This window comes from Corvus cornix, chromosome 2 (assembly GCF_000738735.6).
Source record: "Corvus cornix cornix isolate S_Up_H32 chromosome 2, ASM73873v5, whole genome shotgun sequence".
Lineage (NCBI taxonomy): Eukaryota > Metazoa > Chordata > Aves > Passeriformes > Corvidae > Corvus > Corvus cornix.
In genome coordinates this window covers 124523576-124548036 of record NC_046333.1, presented here as the reverse complement: position 1 = coordinate 124548036, position 24461 = coordinate 124523576, and the positions used below count along the sequence as shown (strand labels likewise).

The 24461-nt window shown below is 39.7% G+C and overlaps 2 protein-coding genes and 1 long non-coding RNA gene across 5 annotated transcripts in view; 1 reads left to right on the top strand and 2 right to left on the bottom strand.

Annotated features, from left to right (window-relative positions):
• LOC109145401 overlaps window positions 1-2803 on the bottom strand; it is a 96644-nt gene extending 93841 nt beyond the window's left edge. For both annotated transcript variants that reach the window (XR_005601369.1, XR_005601368.1), the window contains exon 1: window positions 2473-2803. This is a non-coding gene — a long non-coding RNA (uncharacterized LOC109145401). The remainder of the gene's footprint in view (window positions 1-2472) is intronic.
• Window positions 2233-13418, top strand: IL7 (interleukin 7). Its single transcript, XM_039548183.1, has 5 exons — window positions 2233-2357; window positions 5408-5550; window positions 9960-10046; window positions 10841-10993; window positions 12282-13418. Exons 1-5 carry the CDS (start codon window positions 2348-2350, stop codon window positions 12426-12428), a joined length of 540 nt encoding a protein of 179 aa, XP_039404117.1. The 5' UTR covers window positions 2233-2347; the 3' UTR covers window positions 12429-13418.
• A 2430-nt stretch (window positions 13419-15848) lies between these two features.
• ZC2HC1A (zinc finger C2HC-type containing 1A) overlaps window positions 15849-24461 on the bottom strand; it is a 36002-nt gene continuing 27389 nt past the window's right edge. For both annotated transcript variants that reach the window (XM_039548182.1, XM_039548181.1), the window contains 2 exons: window positions 21971-22078; window positions 15849-21301 (listed from right to left, as the gene is read on the bottom strand). In XM_039548182.1, the coding sequence (XP_039404116.1) occupies window positions 21115-21301; window positions 21971-22078 (295 nt within the window). In that variant the 3' untranslated portion in view covers window positions 15849-21114. The remainder of the gene's footprint in view (window positions 21302-21970; window positions 22079-24461) is intronic.

Here is a 24461-nt window from a genome sequence, read left to right as displayed (position 1 = left end):
AAAGAAAAACCGAAAAAAAGAAAAAAAAGAAAAAAAAGAAAAAAGAAAAAAAGAAAAAAGAAAAAAAAGAAAAAAAAGAAAAAAGAAAAAAAAAAAAAAGAAAAAAAAGAAAAAAGAAAAAAAAAAAAGAAAAAAAGAAAAAATGAAAGAAGTTAAAATCCTTCCACTACTGAAGAAAATAGCAAAACTTCTGTTAAAGACTCCAGCATCACCTCTCAGTCATGTTTCCGTTAGTGTTAAGCCACTATGCTGACTTCTTCCATCAATTACATTATTTAAAGAAAAAATTAAAATGAAGCAATTATCAGTCTTCCTGATGTTTCAGCCAGAAAACTAACACAAACAAAGCAGCTAAAGAAGCTTTTCCTTTATATTTTGCACCCTGACAATCTGCATAAACTATCTCATTTTCTGAACGCACATGTACTATCATAAGAGATTGGAAGAACTACTTGCCTAGAAGTAAAGTTGATCTTGGTGATATGATTTTGTGTGACTGGAGCTTCATGGGGCAGCTTTTTCAAAATATTTAACTATTGAAAGTGCAAGTCTGTAAGTACCAGACCCTAGAAACCATCACAAATTTGCTTGCATTACACCAGGCACTAATCTCCCCCCAAAAGAAGAGCCCTGTAGCATTCTCTGAGTTGCACATGCCAGCAAATTGGAATGCACAGAGATGTTTTCAGGCAGTATTTGACATAAGACAGAAAAGAAAAAAAAATAAATGAAAACAAGCAAAAAAACCCCAACTTAAGACACAATAAGAACTAGATAATTTAGTCATTAATGAGGCAAATTCCTTGTTCAAATTCAAGAACTGAACAATCCATCACATCCAGCCTGGCATTCATTAAAGGAACAAGCAAGGACAGGCGCTCCTTGTGTGGAACTGTGTTGATATTGATCCCTATTCTTTGCCATCATAGTGATGGGCAGTCATTTGTAAAGTCAAGCAGCTCAAAGTAAAGGGTTGGAAAACCACCTCCCTCTGGAATCTTGGCAGAATACTTTTGAAGAAGAATTGACTAAATTCTTTTCCAAAGAAAAAGATATGGGAAATGTATAGCCAATCTAAAGCAGAGTGTAATTCACAGACATTGAAGAGGACTAAGAACCTCCTTACACGGGACAGAAGCAGCACAACTTCAGTTCAAGAGAATGGGAGGAAATTATCCTGAGCATTCCACATATTTGCTCCCTAATAGTCACACCTCAATATCTTTCTTTCCTTAGAAAAGCACTCTTGTGAGAAGAAAGAGGGGTTGTGGAATCAGCTCTCTGTGCTCATGTAGAGCAGGAAAAGTGATATAGAACTCAAAACTCAGAAAGTATTCTGGGCAGGAGATGTGAAGGGGACGCTACTAAGAGATTTCATATCCTGTTTTATTCCAAGCCTTTTCAACTGCACATGACAATTTTTGCATTCTGAATTTACCTAGAAAAACACATCTTGCTACACGTTTGCCTCTTACAGTTTGGGTTTTAGCGTGTCTTCCACGCTAAAGCACCTTCCTGAGCCATTCACCATCCTTTCTTAATCCTCTCAGATTCCACAAGATGAACTTTGAGGGGGAAGGGTGGGGTGGAGGAGGGGTGTAGACGACGAACTCTGCTGAAACCATTCACCTTGCGCTTCTGAGCCCATGCCAACAGCCTGGGGTAACCCTTGACCAGAGACAGAGCCCTCTTGGCAGTCCCTCCTCCCACAAACCCATCCAAGGGCAGCCCATCAGCTTTCAAAGCAAGCCGCTCTCCTCCGAAAAAGCGACTGCACATCACGGAGTGATTTTTTTTTTTTTTTTTTTTTTTTTAAGGATATCCTCCCCGCGGATGAGCGGCTCTTTCACGAGTAGTGCCAAGATCCATCATTCCTCGTCCGGCCGCACACATGGCACTGGGCGTGTAGCCGGGGGCTCTATGTAACCCCCGCCGGCACGGCCCGGCCCCGCCACTGCCGCTCCGCCCGCCCCGAGGTGCTCGCCGACCCCGCCGCGGCGGAGCGGGGATGCCGCCTGCCCCGGGGGCCAGCGCAGCCGCCCGCGCCCGCCGCCGGCCCGCGGGCAGCCACCCGCCGCGGCGGAGCCAGAAAGTGAAAGTAGCCGCGGCCGGCGGAGCCCCCATGGGAAGGGCAAAGCCGGCCCGTCCCGCCGCCGCCTCGGACAGCGCCCGCGGCCCCCCCGGGCGGGCGGGCGGCGGGGGGCTGCTGAGCCCGGCCCGGCACGCCGGCCCCTCTCGGCCCCTGCGCGGCGCTCCGCGGGCCTGCGGGCGTCATGGGGCGAGGCGGCGCCGCCACCATGACCGCGGACCCCGTCCGCGCAGCTCCCCGACAGCCTCCCCACGGACCATGTTCCATGGTAAAGGAAGCGCGCCCCGCACCGCACCGCTCTGCAGACGGCGCCCCGCTTCGCCTGCCTCCGGGCTGCACTGGGCTCCGCCGGCGCTGCTCCGCACCCCCGGCTGGCTCCTCACCTGGTCCGCTGGCTCCCAGCCGTCGGCCCCGCCCGTCTCGCCTGCTCTGCCCGGCGCGGGGCTGCCCGGTGCCTTTTAAACCCCTGGTGACGGCCGGGGAAATTCCCAGTTTTGCTTTTCTTTTCCCTTTCCCCCGTGGAATGAAAGTAAAAGAGACCGGTTCCCATCACGCCTGCTTGCCGGGAAGGGCAGCTCGGGAGTGGCAGAGGCAGCGGGACAGAGCGGGGCGGGGGAGCTGCGGGAAGCATTGCCCCGCGCCGGTCCGCGCTGCGCCCACCGCCGGCACCTGCCTTCCCGTGGGCATCTGCCTTCCCGTGGGCACTGCCTCCCGTGGGCATCTGCCTCCCGTGGGCACCTGCCTCCCGTGGGCATCTGCCTTCCCGCGGGTGCGCCCGGAGCTGGTGCCGCGCAGTGCCGGGGGTGCCTCGCCTCCGGGCAGGAGCGCTCGCCCTCCGCCCCTCCGCACGGGTCCAGCGGGGGCAGAGGGAGAAGAACTGGCAATGACCCGCTCCCCGCGGGAGCTGGCGGGCTGCGGAGCGGGGCCCGGGGACAGAGGGAGCCGCCCGCCGAGATTGGGGTGGGTTGTGGGGCACCGGGGCTGCTGCAAGGATCCCGCTGGGTGCGGCCGAGGACGCGCCTCGGGCTGTATGCACAGGAGGGGATTTTAACATTAAAAAGCCAAGAGGTTTTTTTAAAGTATTTGGAAATACTGGAATACTAGCTCTTCCTGTCTTTTCTAGGAGAATTTTTGGGGCTTTCCAGATATGACTTAGGAGTTTCTGGGAGTTCACTGGAAAGATGTGCTATTACCAGTAATACACGCTCTCCTTCTTTTGAATTGCTGGTCATATGGAGTGCCATAGACTCCATTCTTTGGAAGTTACCTAACTTTAAGAAAATCCCTTTCAATTTTCAGTCTACATCTCCTAGAATTTTTTATGACACTTGTCTAATGTTTTTTCTAGAGGATTTATTTAGGAATGTCTAAAAAGATTTGATCACCATCCTGCAGTGGCTCAAGGGACTTCCTGAGTGTGCAACTCGTGACCTGCTTTTACTCTGTAATTTCCTCATTTAAAAAAGATTTGCAATCTGTATGGGACAGAGAAAGTAAAAATGACAAAATAAAAGTGGCTTTGCGTGTTTCACCTCTTATCCCCACTTGTTGCCAGACAACCAAGTTTAAAGTGATGGAGTCAGTAAGGTTGCTTTAATTTAGAGGATTGCTGTTTTTGTCCCTTGAAGCATGTTTGTGAAGCAGCATATCCAAGTTGTTTGTATCACCCTATTTGCAAACAAGCATCACAGTTTATCTTTCGCACTGGAATCGACAGGTGCAATGAGAGATTGGGAAAAATGTTGCCCTATAATTGAGTTCTTGAATGTTTTTTGTAAACGTCTTTTAAAATATTAAATCTTAGTCCTTCAAACTGATAAATCATTCAACAGAGATATTGTTAGTGTAGGGATTTACAAAGATAATGCTCTGTGGAAGTCAGATGTGTCCACTGCGAGCTTGAAGATCATAATAGAGTCACCTTACAGAGTTTTTAAATTTATTGCATGTAGGACCCATTTAAGATCCACTAGTCAGGAAAAGCATGCATTCTTCTTTGAAGATTCATTCTGCTGTGTGTGGTGGGATTTGGCTGGAATGGGCTGTAAATGGACTGTGCTTCTTTTAATGGCAGTGAGCATGTGGTGTGACCACAGTTTTTGCATCACAGAAGTGGGTGGGTCAGTAAAAGTTATGGTCAAATTTTATTGCTTTCTTCTTAATTGCTTAAAATTTCTCTCTGAGGCTGTGATTTACTAGTGATGCCCAAGTCCAGAGATGCCTGTCTCTTGAGTGCTGAACTGGCTGTACCCAACAGCCCACCCTCACCAGAGAGCAAGGAAAGTAGCAGCTGGGGCCAGGACATCCCTTCTTCCTTTCCTGGCTGCTATCCCACAGCTACTCTGTATGCAGTTGTTGTTCTTACTCAGTAGTGGAGATGGGTAGAAACAGTGCATACTCCTCCAGAATCCTGCTGGGGTCTTTGCTAGTCCTGCAACATAAATTTCTAGCTTTGGGGTTTTTTTCAAAACCTTCCATTTAAGCATCATCCTAGCCAGACTAGCAATAGGCCAGAGTCCAATTATGAGCTTCCTAATAATGTATTATTGCGTGCTTAGTCTCCCTCATTCCCAGTGCCAGGTGAATCACCTGCAGCCTCCTATCAGTCCCTTCAGGCTTTTTCGATGTTTCGGTCTTTTCTCTCTGCCCATCCTCACAGAACTCATATTTTCCTGGATGTCATACAAGGACAGAACACCAGGGGTCTGAGCAAAGCAAGATGGTCCATTAAAGGGAGAAACAAAGTGAGTGGTAGTGGCAGAGAAGGTTGTGTTGCTGCTTTATCTCATTTTACAGCCAGTAGCATGGATTTGTACATTTGGTCAGCCTGAAAATGTGCTTAAATACACCTTTGTTGTAAAGCTGTGTTCATGGGGATTTGTAGAAGTTATCAAAGGAAAAAAGGACAATCGACAATCAAGGTGAGATTCGTCTGCCAATTAAGACACTTGAATGTCTAAACATACATGATTAAAACACTCCTCTACATATGTCCGATGTGGTTATGGTCCAATAAAAGTCAATGCTTGCAGTGAAGCCTGGAGATGAATTCAGCCCAAGCAGTCACCAAGTATCTGGCCAGCTCAATAGTTGTAGGCTCTTATCCACGCTGGCTAAATCATCTTTGGGTGTGAGGGAGTTTAGACACTCAAAGAGTGTCTTAATCTGGAGCTGAATCCTTCCCTCAAGCAAGGCACAAGTCATTTGGTTGTACAAAGATCCCTTTTAAACTCTTTCACAGATTACAGAATGTATTTGTTAATACAGCACACACACTGTGACATTAATATGTGCCTAACTGTTCTTCTTGTAATCCAGCCTTTTTCAGATCTACCTTACCAGTTCTGCCACTGCTCCTTGTTCTGTCTCCAGTGAATTCATCTAGTTGTGCAATGGGAAATAAAACAACTGAAATCCGTATGAAGTACGAGAATATACTAAGTCACGACATCAATGAGCTGGTAGGTAATAGCTCTTGGGCTTCCAAAAAAATGTTGATTATTTTTAGATGCTAACAATTAATAATAAAAGCTCTAATGTTAAAACATGATAAAAGACCAATGTAAAATCTCACGTTATGATGGAATGGTGGTTTTATTTGAGGGGGTGGAGCAATTCAGTCTCTTTAAAATCTCTGAAATCTGTAGGTACTGCCTATTGGCATGTACAAATACTATGATACAGTTTTTTGTGCCTGTGCATCATGTACCATTTGGCCATGTCTTGGTTTGAAAGACAGGTGTCTGCTAAGGAAGGCAGAAGCCTCCCTTGGAATAGCAGATGCAACCCCCTTCCCTCCGAGTTATTATAATTTTGAAATCAAGGGGCTTTTAGGCAATGATGTGGAAAATAGGAATAACAGTTCTTTACTATTATATATGTGTATAACCAGTCAAACAAACAGCAATAACTCTGGCAGTAACAGCGAACAATCACAAACCCAGTGCCAGCCTTCTCGGCTGTCAGGCCCTTTCCCCTCGGGTGCAGTTCCGCTCGCAGCCGGCAGGGGCGCTGGCGGCTCCCGGTGAGCAGGGCAGGTGCGATGGTTCCCCCGCGGCTGCAGGGGGCGCTCCGGAGCGAGCTCGGGGAGCACGCGGCACTGGCGGCCTGGGATCCCGGGAAGGGATGGGACAAAGGCTTCACAAACCCCTGGGCAGCCGATCCCGGTGTCTGGCGGGACCCTCGGGAACAGCAGGCTGGAACGGCAGGGACAAGCACAAATCCCGGGTGGCAGATGAGGTGTATCCAAATGGGGAACCCCCCGGAGGTCTGGGCAGGCAGGTCGAAGGCTCGAAGCAGCGGCGGGGCAGGGCGGCCACATCCCAGCTCCCAGTGGGGTGGGGAAGGAGGGCTTTGGGATCCCGGGGCTTCTCCAGCAGAAGGAAAAGCAGCCAAAGAAAGCAGCTTCCCTCTCTGTCCAAATGCTGGGGACCAACTGCCCACACACCCAGGTGTAGACAAAGGAGTAGCCAGCTCTTTTGTTTTTCTTAACTACCCAGCCATTTGTCCCCGTACGTATGGGAAAATTCTTTTAACAGGAAAAAAAAAAAAAAACCAAACCAGGAGAGCTCCTAAAACCCCAACATTATCCACTCCGAATTTTTCCCATACTAACATGTTACATGAAACTTAACCCTTTTAACCATATAAATACATGCATCACCCAAATTATATATATATATACATGCTGATACATATATACAGAGCCATGGGTAGGTCACCCTAAAACAAGGTCCCCTTGAGGTAAGCATCGGGTCTCTCCATCCTTTTGCATCACCCACCAGATGCAACCTGGTCCCTGAGCAAAGACAACACCACGGATGGGTCTGTCTTTGCTCGAGGCAGAACTAACCCCCCAAACAGTTTTCCAAGCATACCTCTCATGTGCACCACAGGCCATAAATCATGTATTTCATTAAAAAGTACTATTTTCTAAAGTAGTTTCATGACTACTTCTGTTAGTATATTTTTATCAAGAGAAGAGAGCATTACACAACCTGTAATTTGTTCTACTAATTAGAGACTTCTTGAGTGAAGTTTTATGTTGTCCATTGAATACAAATGCACAGAGGCACAAAATTCATATGACAGTAAAAGTTTCTTCGTATCTTAATAGGTTTCTTTGTACCTATTAACATACCTTGTTTAGCCAACAAAAATTATCTTTTCTAGATGGCAGAAGAACTTAACATTCTCATGTAAATCTCCTCCATTATGGCTTTATCAGCCACATTTATTGCAGCTTTGCAAATAAGTTTCATAAGTTTACCAATCCATGCCCAAAATTTACCTTCCAACTCTTCCTCATGAATTACTAGCAATTAAAATCATCTGTCAAGAACACTACCATGGGAGAACACTTACCACAGTTGTATTAGTAGAGGCATTCCCACAAAAATGAGATTTTCTGACAGGTTGTCACTAAATGAGAATTCACCATTCTGTTGCAGTCTTAAATCAAGATCTATTTGCATTAAATACAAATAATATACAGTGCTTTTCCAAGGGCAAAATCAGGAGTCATTGCATTTCTTCACACGTATGAAGCATTATGGCAGTGGTTTTCAACCCTTCTGTACCAAGACACATCAACCCTCATCTGGAAACAAAATACCTTTAGGGTCAGGGAAAGATCATTTAACATTTCGATCACGTTATGTTTGTTGAGATTATGAGAGAAATGTACTTCTCTGCAGATAAATTACTTTATCCTGAATGAGGCATCACATTTGGGGAGAATATTAATGGCCATATTAGAATAGATAAGTATTCCCTTTAGTTTGCTGTCTTATTTCTGACAAAGATAAGTATTCCCTAGAGAACAAAAATAAACCCTCTTGGTGAGCAGTTAGAAGATAGCTGACCTATAAGAGAGAATGATACGAAGGAATAACACCCTCCGGCAGGCAGATCCTGCTGCCTTCCTGTGGTGGAGAGCCACGAGGTGCACCCCAGCCCTGCTCAAGATGCAGGGTCAGGGAGGCTGGGGGACTGTCCCAGCATGGATGGGGCAATGCTTTGCCACTATCTTGTTGTAGCATAGAGCTTGATGCAGTCGGTGCCCCAGGTTGCCATCAAGGATTGGAATGGAGGAATGCCATTATTCCAGATATATTTTGGAAGTATTTTTTTCTTTTTTTAGTTGCAATAAGTATTATAGAGATTTTTTAAGACATAGAGGTTTTTTAGAAGACTGTATGAAGAGTTATCAAAATAAATACATAAATAAATAAAACCTTCATGAATTAATGTTCGTGAAAACTAATGGGAATGTACTGAGCTCTGAAGCTTTTACTTCCTAGAAGACATACACAAGCAACTCCTGTGCAAGTTTCTTCATTTTTTTGTCTTTACTTTTCCCCATTTAAGAGAAATTTGTCTTCTATGTAAAATCAGTGTATTGTCACTATAAGTTAACAACAAATATTATGGATTCTGTGTGAGTGATAGAAACTGCCCACTAGGCACTTTCCTGCAATTGCAGAGTCAATAGCTTTCAGTCCCTCAGCCTGATGGTTGGATCAGCTATGGGTTTGCTACAGAGCAGGCTAGTGAGTTATATACTAGATCTCTGTAAAGTAATTTAATTTTCACTAATGCCTTTTCTGAGGTCAGGATTTCCCTTAGGTTGGTTTAGTCACAGCCAATAAACTGCCTTCAGACAGGGTTACTGTACATAATACTAAAGGTGATCTGAGAAAACTAGTGATGATGGGGAAATCCCGCAGCAGTAAGCAAATGAAGCAACAGATATACAGTTTCTAGGGTGAATATATGTATATATAATTATAAATTTTGGTGCTGTGTGACTGCAGCAACATTTCATTCTGTTCTGGTGAAAGAAAAGATGTGCATTAGCATCCAGATATTGGTGGTTGGGTTTTTAAATTTGGTTTTGTTGTTTTGTATTTTTTTTCTTTGTCAGTGAGTATTTGATTCCTCAAACTCTGGTTTTGAAAACCCTTTCTGGACAAAGTTCTATTTATCTTGAATGAACTTCTGAAACACAGGCAATTTCTGCATAAAAACTTTAAGAATTAACTGTCTAATGTGTTCATGCACATGCCTAAGTGAAGAGATCTAAAACAATACTGTAGTGAGCTAACTTTTTTAAAGCCCTTTGGCTTAACTGGATTATCTGGATACAGGCTGAAGAAGACGACAAAGGTTCTGTTGAGTTGGCTTGCATTGTCATCTTGATCACAGGTGTGAAAGTGGAAGAAAAAACAACAAGAGAGCATAAACTATTGATAAAATACTACGATCAGGCAAAACACCATGTGATGATGCTTAGGCCATCATATGTTATTACATATGCCAAGTGAGTGCTACCATCTGTTTAGAGCTGAGACATGTATTTATGGAGACTAACATTGACAAACACTGTATTCAGTGTATTCAATGTTACAGTTCAAATGTAAGATTTAAACATTGCTCTATGCTCCAAAATTTCCAAAGAACAAAGCAATTCAGTAGAATATGAAGATTTAAATTGAACAGATTTGTGTCCAGTTCTGGGCTCCCCAAAATGAGAGGAATATGGAGCTACTGGAGAGACTCCAGCAAGAGGCCATGAAGATGCTGAAGGGACTGGAGCATCTCTCTAATGAGGAAAGGCTGAAAGAGCTGGGACTGTTCAGCCTGGAGAAGACTCAGAGGGATTTCATCAATGTGTAGAAATATCTGAAGTGAGGGGGCAAAGGGTACAGAGCCAGGCTCTTACCAACAGTGCCCAGTGACAGGACAGGAGCAGTGGGCGCACTCACACACAGGAGGTTCCCTCTGGATATCAGGAAAGAGCTTTTCATTGTGAGTGTGACCAAGCACTGGCACAGTACTTCTATGTCTAAACATGTATGATATTTTACAGGTAAATATGTCTGCAGAGAATCGTGACAGGTGCTGCAAGAATAAAAAATATGAAAATATCAAAGAGTTTTTCTGCAATGATACTGAGGTAAAATTTAACTTTTCAGAATTTAGAGAATACAAACTCAAATGAGTTCTTTGTACAGTCCAGTCCCTGAATAAAATAGTGTGATATAGTAGTATTTACTTTTGAAAGTCAAATCACAATGTTCAGGATGGTTTGTTTGTTGAATCTGGAATCATATGACGTGTTAAGTAAATTGATATTTTAAACATTTAAATATTAAGCAATTCCATATCCAAGAAATGTGGGTGTTTTTTTCTTAGAAGAAGAAAATAATATAGAAGATTCTTCTATATTTTTAATGCAAAACAGGCACAACACTTTATTTTTTGCAATAGAAGTAAACATGAAAATTTCTCAACCTCTGTTTTTATTTCTCTAGAGAAAATTATATTAGCTAAGCTTTTCACTTCAGATCTGAAAGCTTTCAAATAGTAGTTTGGGCAGATCCCAAATGCCAGAAAGCACAATTGTCAGCTGTTGCTAAAGATTTTATAATAACTTGATAAAAGGACTGGCTGCAAAAATAATTTGTTTTCCTAACTGCACCAACTGATTTCATTATGGCTGTGATTTCTCCCTAACATCCTTATGCTACTATTATTACTACTAAAAATTGCTGCTTTAAATATCTTGAAGAGATGGCAGGTAAGTTAGATTAGTTATGTGTTTTATTGAAAAAGATTTGCACTGTGAAAGCAAGAGAAACCAATAGTAATAGATGGAGGGTCTGGGGTTCTTTTAAAGACAAACCAACATTGCAAAGAATTAATGGTGCACAAACTTTTCAAGACATATTTTCCTTGCTCTCTTGACAGGAAATAGAATCACTACAGAGCATGGCATGCAACATGCTCAGATTCTTTAATAAGACGAGAATCAGCAAAGCCTTTAGATGGAAAGCAGCATTTGTCTCATGTGGGACATTACAGGTTCTACAGTGCAAATGTGAAAGACCTAAAAAAGAAAAGGTGAGTTGTACTCGTTCTACAGTTTAACTATTTGACTTATTTTCTAGAGGCCTTCAACACAGACTATCTGAAAGATAAAACTATTGTGCACATGCTCCTCCATGCCAGAGGAATTTTGCTCTGTATAGCATTTGTCTTGTAGTAGACATTAAGCCCAGTACAAAGACTAAGACAATCATCTGTAAGTCTATGGTGAAGATTTCTTATCTGGTGAAATATCTGAGTTAATTCTCGTGAGAGACAAAGACCAGACTTGTGCAAAGAAGGCGTTTAAACTTCTCCAGAGTATAAAATCGTAGCTGTTACTTTTCACTAACCCTAAGAGCAATGTTTAATTTGATTTGTTTCAACAGTTAGGGTGAGTTTCTCTCTTTTCTGTAATTTCTCTGGTCTTTATTTTAACCACAGTATCTCAAATTCAACAAGAACAATTAAGTATGATAATATTTGGATTTTTAGTCACTGGCAGAATATTCTTTTTGATGTGCCACTCAAATGTAGCACAGTGATCTACAGACTACTGTAGCAAAGGAAGAGTGTTAAGTGTGGTTCAGTGTTACCTATTGAACACAAAAATATTAAACAACATCAAAAAGTCTCCACATAGGCACCAAAGAATATAATGCTTAAACAGATGCATTGAAGGCTTCATTTAACTCATTCTTTTTCTCCGTGATGTGGAGAGACTTATAATCTGGGACCAGATCTTCAAAGTAATATTGGTGTGTCTATATTTTGCTTTGTCACCTCTGGTGAATCCAATATTTGCGTTACATTAAAAGGCATCCCAGTCAAGTTATAGAAGTCAGCGTCATCCTTACAACTGCCTAACCTCATGGATTCCTGTTTTTATTTAAAGATCAATAAAAGTAATTTAGCAAAGAATTATGAGCAGTCATTGAATATGAACAAGAACCACAATAGTTTTGTCTGGCTGAGATCCTGAACACTAGGGCACAGCACCAGCCCCTGGAACTGGTCTGTCTTTTTCCACTAGTCTCAACACATACAGTCAAAGTTTGGCTCACAGTTTAATTGGCTTTATTTTCTCAGTCCTTCAGACAACAGAGGATAAATTTTAAACTATGATAGAGGATGTATATGTTCTCAGTTGGACACACTGGGTTTCAAGTGTCCTTATTTGCTGTGTGTTAAAGCCACGTTCTCACAGTCCCGTGGGCAGGGTCTCTCCAGTATTCAGATGTAATGCAACTGGTTTGCTTTGAAAGATGGCTATAGGAATAGAATAAGCAGTTCTCAGATAACAATACAATCTATTCTGTTTCAGGTTTGCCCACGTGTATTTAATACAGAAGATACAGAGACAGGTAAACAGTCCAAAAAGAAATGTAACCAAGAAGTTTGTGAACTGAAAGAAAATATATCTAGCCTTCGATCCTGCTGGAATAAATTTGAAAAAATAATTTCCAGGTGATTCCAGGTGAATCCTGCTCTTTTCTTTCAAAGTGGCATTACTTGGTATCTTTGCATTTTATATGCATTCTTCAAGTAAACTTGCTCGCTTATATGAACACTTTATGCCAGAATTCTGATGGAAGGCCACTGCCTTGTTCCTGGAGATAACAGAAATGGCTGAACCAAGCTGCTGAACTCCAAGAAGTGGAAATAGAAGACCAGCATTTGAAACAAAGAACTCTGCAGAAATCTGTGTCCAACCTTTGGGCTCTGGAAACTACTTTGAATTTTCTGACTTCTCAAGTAACTTTATAATACTGTCATATGAAAGCAACCACTTACATGTCTACTGCAATTTATAAAAACATCTTGGAAGCTGCAGGTGAAGAAAACAGTATAAAAAAGTAGCTGGTTTCTTTATAGCTATGAAGAAGGTATCAAGGACCAAAAGTAACAATTTACCAAAGCAGCAGCTTATCTTGAGTATGTTCTCCTGACACAAATGTTTTTGGTATGGGTCTGATGGGTCTGCAAACTGATTTGGGTTTGGAAAAACAGGGAGAAATTTAGCTTTTTAAAAAAACTTAGGAAGGGTACTGACTTTTAAGACATGCAGCATGCTTCTGCTGGCTGAAGCAGAGGCAAGACAGTGAGGCCCGTGGAAGAAGAAAAAGGACATGCCTGAATGTAAATTTGTTCAGTTGACTGGAAACAGCACTATCCTCATACATTTGGTCAACCCACAGGTAGCTGCAGGAGGAGCTAGAATTCCTCAGCTTTGGACTATGATTTCTCATATACAATTATTTTATATAACATGTTTTAAGATGTTAGACAAACATGACTTAAAATGTGTGAATATTGTCAGAGAATAATATATTGGCATTTAACTAATAAAGTACTCATATTTAATTTTGAATAAATATAAGTATTTTTATAGTTGTTTATAACTCTTTTGCAGTTTCTTACTTTGATATAACTCTTTTGGTAATAAAATATTTGTCTTCTATGGAATTGGGCTGTTCACTTTTTGACTGCCATTACTCCCTTTTTATTTTTTTTTTCAGAGATAGTCAGTCATTTGAAGCAAAGCTGGGGACTTCCTGTTTTAAAATACCTATTTCCTAGCTGCTTGTAACCTGCCCAGTTTAGGTAAACATTTCCATACCAGCCATCTACCTTGGACTAAATACTTCAGGAAAGCTTTAGTTAAGCCAGCCTGTTGTTTCCTGGTTGAAAGTAAACTAATATAAATTGTTTTATCTGTGCTTAAAGAATTTTTCTGTAAAACTACTCTGTACAAATTTCGGTGTTCAGAACAATCACCTGAAAAAGCAGTAGGATGTGCTTCAAAGAACTGTTTGCTCAGTTGACTGTAAACAGCACTAGCCTTATGTATTTGACTGGAACAAGATGGCTGTACTGAAACTGTGAGGGAAGAGGTTAAGAGCAAAGCAAGCATGCCATGCTTTCCTGGAATACATCTTCTCCAATCCCCTATCTATTTATGGTGACAATGAGGCAGGATTGGTAACTTTGTAAAACTGTGATTGTGATTTTCACATATGCTCTTTAGCTCTTCATGTAAGAGATTGCAACTTTAACTCCTAACACTTTAAAAAACTGAAACCAACCCCAACCCATAAATCTTTTATGGAACAGGGAAAGGAAACATTTCCCAGGATTATACTGCAGATAAGAGAATGCAATCACAGTTACAAACCCTTCTTCTGAAATGTGACCCAGGAGACTGCAGATTCAGTTGGTCTGTGAGACTGAAAAAAAGGTGTTCTGATATTTTTTGGAAATTCAGGAACAGTTAAAAGCCAACACTTATTTCCTAATAACCACTTGGCAAGGAAAGGGCAATGTGAATTAAAGCAAAAATACACAGATGCATTATTAGCTGCTACAAAATTCAAAGGTCAGTCAGTTTAAATTAAGCCACAGTTCACAACGTAAGTCTTGAGAGAAATAAAGCAATTCCAGGACTACCCTGGGGAAAGACCAAGGGTTGATCCAGAGCAGAAATTTACATAGTGATTATGAAATAGTGGATTTTTTCTGACTACTTCTTATTAAATATCCTGCCTGATTCTTGTTGCCAAATTTCTTGAGTCACTGCTTACATGCAAACACTAACTGCTAAATGCAGTGACTGGTGCTCTTTGGTTTGTTCCTTGCATTTGAGAACTTCCTCTTGTGTCCTGAGCTTACAAATGTGGCACTAAAGTGCTTTTCAGGAATTGGCAAAGGGATGAAAACCATGCATGGTATTACCACCATCATACCAACCTCCCTGCCACTTTCACTTATGCATTTATGTATTTATTTGGCCATAGAAAAGAAATAATATGAATAGGTCAAAACCATGATTTAGAAGTACATGGAATTTTTTGGGAAGGTGTCAAGGATAAAAAAGTAGGTATTTAAATTAAAAGAATTTTAGCACAAACACAACACAACCTCTTGCTGTTGCAAGAAGTTCAAGTTTGAGACCATCTAAGGAACAAGTCCATAGGACCTGATGCGATACATCTGTGGGTTCTGAGGGAACTGGCAGAGGAAGTGTCTAAGTCACTATCCATCATACTTGAGAAGACATGGTAGTCCAGTCCCTTTGGATGGCATCCAGTCCTTCTGGTGTATCAACTGCACTGCTCAGGTTTATGTCATCTGCAAGCTTGCTCAGGGTGCACTTGGTCTCACTGTGTGATAGATGAAGATATTAAAAGAGCACCAGTCCCAAAACAAGAGTCCTGAGGGACAGCACTCGTTACCAGCCTCCACCTGGACACAGAGACACTGACCACAACTTTCTGGCTGCATCCATCCTGTCAATTCCTTTTCCACTGAACAGTCTACCCTTCAAATCCCTATCTCTCAAAGTAAACTAAAGAGGTCAGTAGAAGGAAGTTTCCCCTAAAAAAAGGAATGAAAAGAGGAATTGATTTCTATTCATCCATATTTAGCAATCCAAACCTTATTGTAACTTCTGCTCACATATGTGAACTTCTGAAGAAAAATACAAACTTCTGCTTTTTTTTTCTTAATAATTTCATCAACAAAATAGTGTTCAAATGTCATGAAGGAGAACAAATCCAGATCAAGCTTAAGTTTACTATCCCTTATAGTTTTATTATTAAGAAAAAGAAATACTACAGATATCACAGTGATGAGCTCTACATAAACTAAATTCACAGTATAACTGGAGAAACAGAGGAGACACAGAGTTAAGTTTATATAAGCAGATCACACTGATTTAAATATCTGGTATGTTTTTCAAGTGACTTAGGAATCCAAATCTCATCTCACTCAATTTAAAAACCCTATTTTTTGTGTACCTGAGATCAGACATCACAATATTCTTAAGGTTGAAATTATATTACCTACCTGTATGCTATGTTATTTAAGATAATTTCACATTTGACTACAAAAATTTGCACATCACAAGAAGTTTTATTGACATATTTGCTTTATTGTTAACAAGTGGCAAATTAGCATTAGGTGGTGATTTACATTTATTAATTAAAACAGAACTGACACTTTAAAATAAACATAATATATGAAATAAGATGCAAACAAACCCAGGAATTCTGGCAAAAAAACCCCCACTGGATGGTCACAAACAAATATTCCACATACTGAGGGGCAAGGCAAACATAATAAATGCAATGATGAAAGAATTAATCACCTCCAACACATGAATGAACACGCCATTTAAAAACATGGAACATCAATAAATAAACTTATGAAGAGAAACATATTAAATGTCATGTGAAGGATGAACACCAAGAGCTAGAAAGATCATATACAGTAGGTTTTGTAACAGTTGCAGTGTGCTCAGCACTTCACAGATCCTACCCAAATCCATTCATAGTTCTGCCAGAAAGCCAAACAGAAATAAAGAACTATGGTAAAACATGCACTTCTATTCAGAATGTGGGTTCAATATTCAGCTATATTAAACTGAGTATTTCATTTGCTGACTCCAATGTTCAAATTGGGGAAATTTAATTTCCCTACTACTCATTTTTGTAAAGAACAATCACTAATTAAGAGAAAATACAAAGAAACTGTTTTCTGGCAAGATGAAGTGGAATGGGACTAAATAGGATCCTCCAGAAATGTGTATTATTCTGGAATGACGTAACACCAAAAAACCAAACCCAAAACAAAACAAAAAACAAACTAGTATGCAAGAGTAATCTCTTATACTGTGAATACTGGAACAAAAATATCAACCAAGTAACTACTGAATCCAGCTAATGGAGTCTTTTACCTAACACTTCTTCCAACAACACAATTAGGTCACTCAAACCTTACTTAGCGAGTTGGAAAAACACCAACCAAACCAACCAGCAACAAAACAATCACAAGTTGGAGTAAGCTGTACTTGAAAGGCAATAAAACTATTTTCACCAGAGTCACTAAAACAAATTTTACCAAAGATGAAAATTCTACCTTCTCATACAACCCATACAACTATTCATAGCTTAGCCAAACTGGATAGAAGTAAAATTGAAAAAAGTGCTCTTACTAACCACAAATTTTTCAGCCAAGATTACAAACACTCATAACAGGTTTGTTCTTTGCAGATATACAAAGTCTATGTGATGGAAACTAGCACTTGTGACCTTTGTAATACGTAGACAATACAATTTAATTTTATATGCAGACTAATTACATAGTCTGCATCAGTGTGCACACACCTTGTTTATTAGCATTTAAAGTACTGCAGTCATACCTCCTTCCACTGACTCGGTGAGCAGGCATCATGGAAACGCTCCCTGCATTTCAGGCACTAACTCTCAGCTGTGATGGTGAATTAGGAGCTAGTCGCTTTCAGATGACAGAGAACTTCCATGCTGGATAAAGACCAGTTTAGGTGTTACAATAAAGTTTGGAGCTCCCATCCTGTGAAGGCGCAGGACGCGTGGCTGCACTGGAGCAGCTGCTGCCCCAGCACCGCGGGAGAGGCTCAGCGCCAGAGCACCATGGAGAGTTCCCCCTGCCTGCTGCCCTCCCGGCCAGGGAACTCTCAGGTGGAGCTTCCCCACTCCCTCCAGGGAGTTCAAGGGCTCTTCGAGTCTCTTTGGCAAATTTGAAAAATTCTGCCTATATGTTTGTTTCATAGTTACAACCTGAAATGGGGGTGAAGCACCTCCCTGAAGTGGTGTATAAGATTAATTATCCATATAACACATATTTTAATTGCTGCATATTTAGAGATTCCACTTCTGAAACTACCTAGGGTGTGGGCATCATGCATAAATATAAACCTCTGTAAGGTACATCATATAGAGATTAAGCTATATGCTATGCTGTTTTTACTGTTGAAGCTAGTATTTTTCATAACTCCATTGCACTTCTATCAGCATAGTTCCAATGATCCTGCACTACTTCCTGGCACAGAGAGGTCCTTTGTATAAGATAGAATCACAGAAGTAGAATGGGAATGCAAACTCCCTCAGGCCAAACATCAAAACCAGCCTCTTCCTTGTTTCTTTAAATGAAATTTTACCTTTGACTTTCCTCCCCACCCCCACCCCCCCCTTTCTTTAATAAATGGAAGAACCTTAGTAAGAACATTAGGAAGATAAAATGGCAGACAGTAAAAGAAACTCTGTCATAGGGTTAGACATTGGTATAGGAATCATCACAACGATTGCATCACTAAATTCCACTATCAACAGACAGTGCATAGTCCATGTTTTTTCCTCTCATGAAAACCAAGGCATAAAGGTGTGGGGAAGACTAGGGCAAGACGGTCTGGATGTTGATTACCAATAAATTAAATCTGGGAACTTCCTGACACATGTAATACACTAAAGATTGAAAATTCAGTCCAACTCCCTAAACTTTTTTTCTTTAAATATAACAAATTTGTTTCCCACATTCAGTTCTGCAGGAACATTATGAAAACCAAGCTACTTTTTTGTATAAACATCCATTGAGATGGAATTACAATGATCTGTGCTGATAACTTGAGTAATACAGGTCAGGGTCTGCAACATCACAGACTTCAGAAACCTATGTCATTCAGTAACAAAACCAGCTGAGATAACACAGAACATATTGGGCCTCCCATAAGTCTTACCATACAGCAACAAACTACACAGTCAAGAAGAATTTCGACGTCTGCTTATATTTACTGTAGATTACAACACATACACATTATCCAATGTTACTATCAACAGTCAATTATGTTTCACAGACCTTCTTTGTAAGGCCAAATTAAAAGATTGGTTTTAAAAACCTTTGTTTCCATTCAGGTTAATTCCCTATCTAATCCCCATGGTAAATCACAGAAGTGTAAATGAAGCAAATGATGTGCTACTCAAGTAATTTACTAAATATATTCTGCATTGAAAGCAAAGAGTCTCACGAACAGCTCACAAAGCAGAAAATACAGTAATTGTATGAGGATTGATTTGAAACTAGGAATCTGCCACCTACAGTTCAAAGGAGAAACAGTCAATATTTTTTTTCCTACAGTTACAATAATCCTGGAAAATCTGAAAGGTATTTAGTACCATACTAAACATTCCCTTTGTAGAAAGCATTTTTAATAAATGGTAAAATGCATTTTCCAGCAGAAACAACTAAAAATTCATCAGGTCAGAGTAGATTCACTACCTAATCAAACCTATTCTGGACTGGTATCTTTGCTGATGGACTCTCAGCTCGCAATAGTTCAGTCTACAGACCTCCATGGCCCAAATCCAGGGCAATTTTTCCAAAGCACGCTTATCTATGGAAAGAACACAGAATTCCAGTTTTTCCAAGTACAGATACGAATGTGCCATAATATGGATCCTAGAATCTAAACTACCTAGAAAATAAATTGGCTAGGATTTGTCAGTTCTATCATAACCAGTCATCCATTCTATCATGCTCGGTAGCCAGCTTACACCAATAAGACCACACTGAATGAAGGATAATTAAAAAAAAATTGTATAAAAAGTGCAAGACATGCATTGAACTAATTTTAAAACATCAGTAGCTTGTGGCCTGCAACATGACTACATCAAGTCTCTTAAATCTCTCATTCTCTTAGACTGGTATCTGCTTTGAAGATGCTTTTCTTCAATCACGCTTTCTTCCAAAATTGCCCCATTGATAATCACAATTTTTGAGAATGCAAGCAATGACCATAATACTATAATGGAACACTACATTATATTTTGTATAAGTTACAAAGAAATTAAATGAATTGAAACTAATGGTGTTTGTGAGCTGAAAGTACCAGTTTCTGACAAAAAATGTATTTACTGTGGGGAAGGCACAGTTGTTTCAGATTGTTTTGTCACGCATAATGAAGATGGTGCAAGTACTTCAAAGCAAAACTTCACAAAATAAATTACTACATTAAGATACAAGTTAAGTGATTTGACTTGTGAATGGTTTTAGTATCCTGTGTATTTAGTAAAAAAACCAACAACTTCAAGTCTCTCCCTTCTTCCCAATGGATAAATGTGAAGTCTATTACTAACTTGAAGAGGTTGTTGTTCTGAAATCAAGAGTACACAAAACTGCAAAAAAAAAACCCCCACCACGGCAGGTATTGACACATAAACCTGTGAAGCACAGTTACTCCCCTATGCATTCATATGTGTAAGTTGTGCTATTTTCACAGGAGTAAGAATAAAAAAAGAGTCACTACTTACATCAAGACCTACTGCTCTAATAGCATTCATTTTTATAGAACTAATTTTTTTTTTTGGTATTGGATACATCAAGAAGGCTGTTTTCAAAATAAGAATTCAACATTTAGGTAGTATAAGCATAGACTTCGACTTTCAGGAAATGAGGGAAGAGACAAAAAAAAAAAAAAGAGCAGGACCTTTGGAAATAGGACAAAGCACAACACCTTTAGATATGCTAGTCATGGTGGAGCACAGGAGGAGGAAGACAAGTATTTCAAAACAAAAGGAACTTAACAAAATGAATCATAATAAAGTGAATACCATATTTTTCATTATAAATAGATAAAAATATGAACATGTTCTTACTGAAAAACAAAACATGGAAAGCCACAAAAAGAAAATCTTGCCTTTCTTCTTACATGCAAAGAGAATTCTCAGGTAGTCTTTCCACTTTGATTCTTTAAAAAAATCCTAGGAAGCAACTGGAAAGTCCAATTAGCATATTAATGTTAAAGAGTTTAAAGATCCAGACTTTTTACACTTTTATCCAGGAATTTATAAGGAGTTGCTCATGGTGTTTTCACTTAGAAAACAGCATCTAAATTACTGTCACAGATGCAGGAAATGCCTCCACAGAGAAACTTTTGAAGCCCAAGTTGTTCATGGCTAGTTCCCTCTAGGTGAGTATTACCCTACATAAGTGATTTAAAAAATCCTTTGTCTAGTAGGATTTACAAAAAAAACCCCAAACATTGAACCACTTCTGCTACCTAGGTTACTTAACATATTTTTACCTTACTTTTAAATATTTTCAACAAAGAGTAAAGAGTATTTCCTTGAATGGCACAGTTTTAGGTAGCTGCTATTTTTATGTACAATATATATATTTGTTTATAAATAACTGTGTAACCAGAAGATTGCACTCAGAAAATTACAAAATGGTGTTTCAATGTTTGCAGCATGAAGTCTACCTGGACGGAGTGCTCAAGCTTTCCATGCAACAGTACCTAGCAGATGTTCCAATTTCTTGTTTTCTTTCTGCTTTTAAGAATGTGTTCACACAACCATTCTTCGAATTCCACACTCACAGCAGAATTTCGCCCATTCCACTGGATACTTTGTTCCACATTCATGGCAGAACTTGGATAACTGCACAGGTGAAATTCCTTCACTGCTTTTTGCACTTCCTCCGTTGACTGAGGATGGGCAGTCTCTACTGTCATACCCAGTTTTCCCGTCAGACCTGAAAGTTCCCAGATGAAGAACATTCTCTGTAAGCCAGTTCAGTATAACTTGATGTAAAGTTAGTCTAATCCTTGCAATGAATATAGTTATTGTTACTGTCATTTTCGTGCCTGCACTTCCTATTTACAGTGGTATATCTTACATTCAACGCTATCCAGGCTCCCATAAATATCTCCAGATACCCACCTTCCGTGCAAGAAAACAAAAAACACCAAAGTTCTAGGAGCAGAATCAAATATTTCACTGACTACTTAGATTAACTGGAGTGTTTGAAAACTTAAAACTTAGCGTGTCAAAAAAAGAAAGGTTAAACCAGCAATACAATTTTCATCCTACCCTTTTAAAGGGTAGGACAAGACAATTTGTGTTCTTAGCATGCAGAATTCAGTTTCAACTGAAAGAATATTTTCTTATTTTTTCAACAGCTCCCAAGTGTTTTTTTGACATTTCTAAAAGGGTCTTCTGTGCACATCTGAGACAGCTGATGACAAAGGTGTGCTGTCAGATGATAAACATGCAAAATATATTGAGCATCTCAAACAAGCCAAATAGTATTGATCATCTATTAACTGCAGAGAATAATACATTCCCCAACTTCTTTTGTAGTACGTAATCCCCTTTAATGAAGGCTCTATTGATGACAAAAATCCATGAAGTTAAAAGCTACCTTAAGTAAATGTCTGAATTGCTAGTTTTTCTTCTGTTTGTTAGAGCACCCGTGCTCATGGCTCTTGCCACGCTAGGAGGGGTTGATGTCCGGGCTTTTGTTGTGCCCCTAAAATAGAAGAAATACCTGATGATTTATACACACACAGACAATACATGCAAGAATATGCATTTTCAAATTTTATATATATTTATATATATATAAGATATAGAAAAGTGCAGCAATCTACACATAAGTTAATTGTATGAAAAATAACTAATTTCCTACCAAAAGCAAACAGAGGAGCTTTGGTATGAACTTGCATGGTTTGAACTGTTATGACTTGAATCTTACAATGACAAATTAAATGAAACAGCAAGTCCCTTCCTGTTCATGTGTCTCACTTCCTAACAGGTAGATCCTGCACTACTGGCTGCTCAGTGGATTCTAATGTCTACCATGACAAATCACAAGTCACTTTTTAGGACTGGCAGGTCTTTTAGAAAAATAGAGAGCAGCTGACTGCAGGTTTTAGTAGTTTAAGATCTGTAGAAAGGATAACATTCTCAATACATTGTGACCAATATGAAGTTAGTCAACAAGACCTTTTTCTTCTTATATAATGCTGTAAATCCTTTTTCTTCAAAGCATAATTATATTTATGAATATAAATAGAAGGAGAAGAAAGAAACTGCATCCAGCATTAGGGCCTCAATTTTTTCTAAACTGTCACAGTGTTCCTAAAGTTGGCGTCAATATTATGATCACACAGATATGAAAACTGCTTTCCTCAGGACTCATGAGTTTTATGAGAAGCCAGTATACAATGAACAGCACATCCCAAACATTGAAAAAATCTTGCTGCTTGCTTTGATGAGTAGAGAAACATCAGAATCCCCTGAAAAATCTGAGTAACACTAAGAAAAATAAGTGGGAAGGGGCATTGATTTATCTTCAGTGACCAAGGACAGAAGTTTTCATCATTGCTCCAAGGAATTACCATTCACTGGGATTTCTTCTGCTTTGGCAAGTCTTCGACTACGACATCTTGTGCATGACCAAGTTTTTCTGTTCTCATTCTTGAACACCAATGCATAAACTCAATTTAAGTTGGGACTCACTCAAGAACATTAAAAAAAATTAAAACAAGACTCCATTAAAAAAATTAGTCCCAAGAGACCACCCATTCTCTTCAGATCAACCTAATTGCTCCTTTCAGAATTATAAACTATCTGGTCTTGGTTTGGTTTTGAAAACACATATAAGGAAATGCCTTCAACTCCAGTAGCTTCAAATCCAACAGTGACACAACTGAGGAACATGTAAAAACTCCTGAATTATAGACATGCTGCATAAAACATTTCTCCCTTCATGTCATGAACATGGAATAAAGATGGCTTTTCAGCTCCTTCTATCACTTCAACCAGTGGAAAAGTGATCAAATAATTAAGCACAAAGGTGGAAATCTGCAACTAAATTTAAGATTAAATAAATTGAAATTATATCTAAGTATTCAAGTCTAACAAGAATGGCTTCTACATGAAACAGGTAGAGTGCAATGATCAAAGATTATGGATCATTGGGCAGAACGCTAGCCTTCTCCATTAGTTTTCCTGTCTGCCCCCTGATTTAGCAAGGAGATTCTAAAGATGGACTTCACTGAAAATAAAAAATACTGTGCAGATTGAAAAGCACTGCATCATTTATATCAGAATTAAAACTTACTGAAAGTTATGTCAGCCTTTCAGAAGTTATAGAATTCCAGAATAAAAGTTCTAAATGTAACCTAAATTACACTGTTATGATGTACAAATGTTAAATACTCATCTTGTGCTATTTTCCCCATCTCATTATACAATGAAGAGAGACCTTTGCTTATAATTGAGTAAAAACTCATTAGAGCTCAATAGTAGAAAGAACATACTGGACTGCTACTTTACCTGTCATTGAAGACAGAAAAGCATATAAAGGAAAATTCAACTGTACACACAGAAACATTATGGGATCATCATGGATCAGGGATAATCAGGCAATGAAGCACAGAATAGAATTGTGTGTCAGTTTCTGTTTAGACAGCTCCAAGTAATTTAAAAAAATTCAAATTTATTACTGACTCAGTTTTCTCTGGATTTTCACCTTGGGACCAACATGCTACTTTTTCAAAACCAACAGCATTAATTTCTTAAATTGAAGTCTCTTCAGAATGTACTTTGAATCAGTTTTGAACATCATGTTAGGAGTCCTAGATATTTGAAATAAATTGACATGAAAACCAGTCCACTCTTCTTTCCTGTATTTCAACTGTATCATACAACCTTCATCCCCCTAGGTACTCTGAAAATTCACCTGCTGCTTTAGTACTAGGTGTATAGTAAAGAAATTTCAGAGAAATCAGTGTCTTAATACAGCATTCAGGCCACTGACTGAGCTGGGGAGGGGAGGAAATTGAAATACTGAAAAGCCACATTCAAAGTGCACAGTCCACCCTGTATATCAAAGGAGGCAAGGTCTC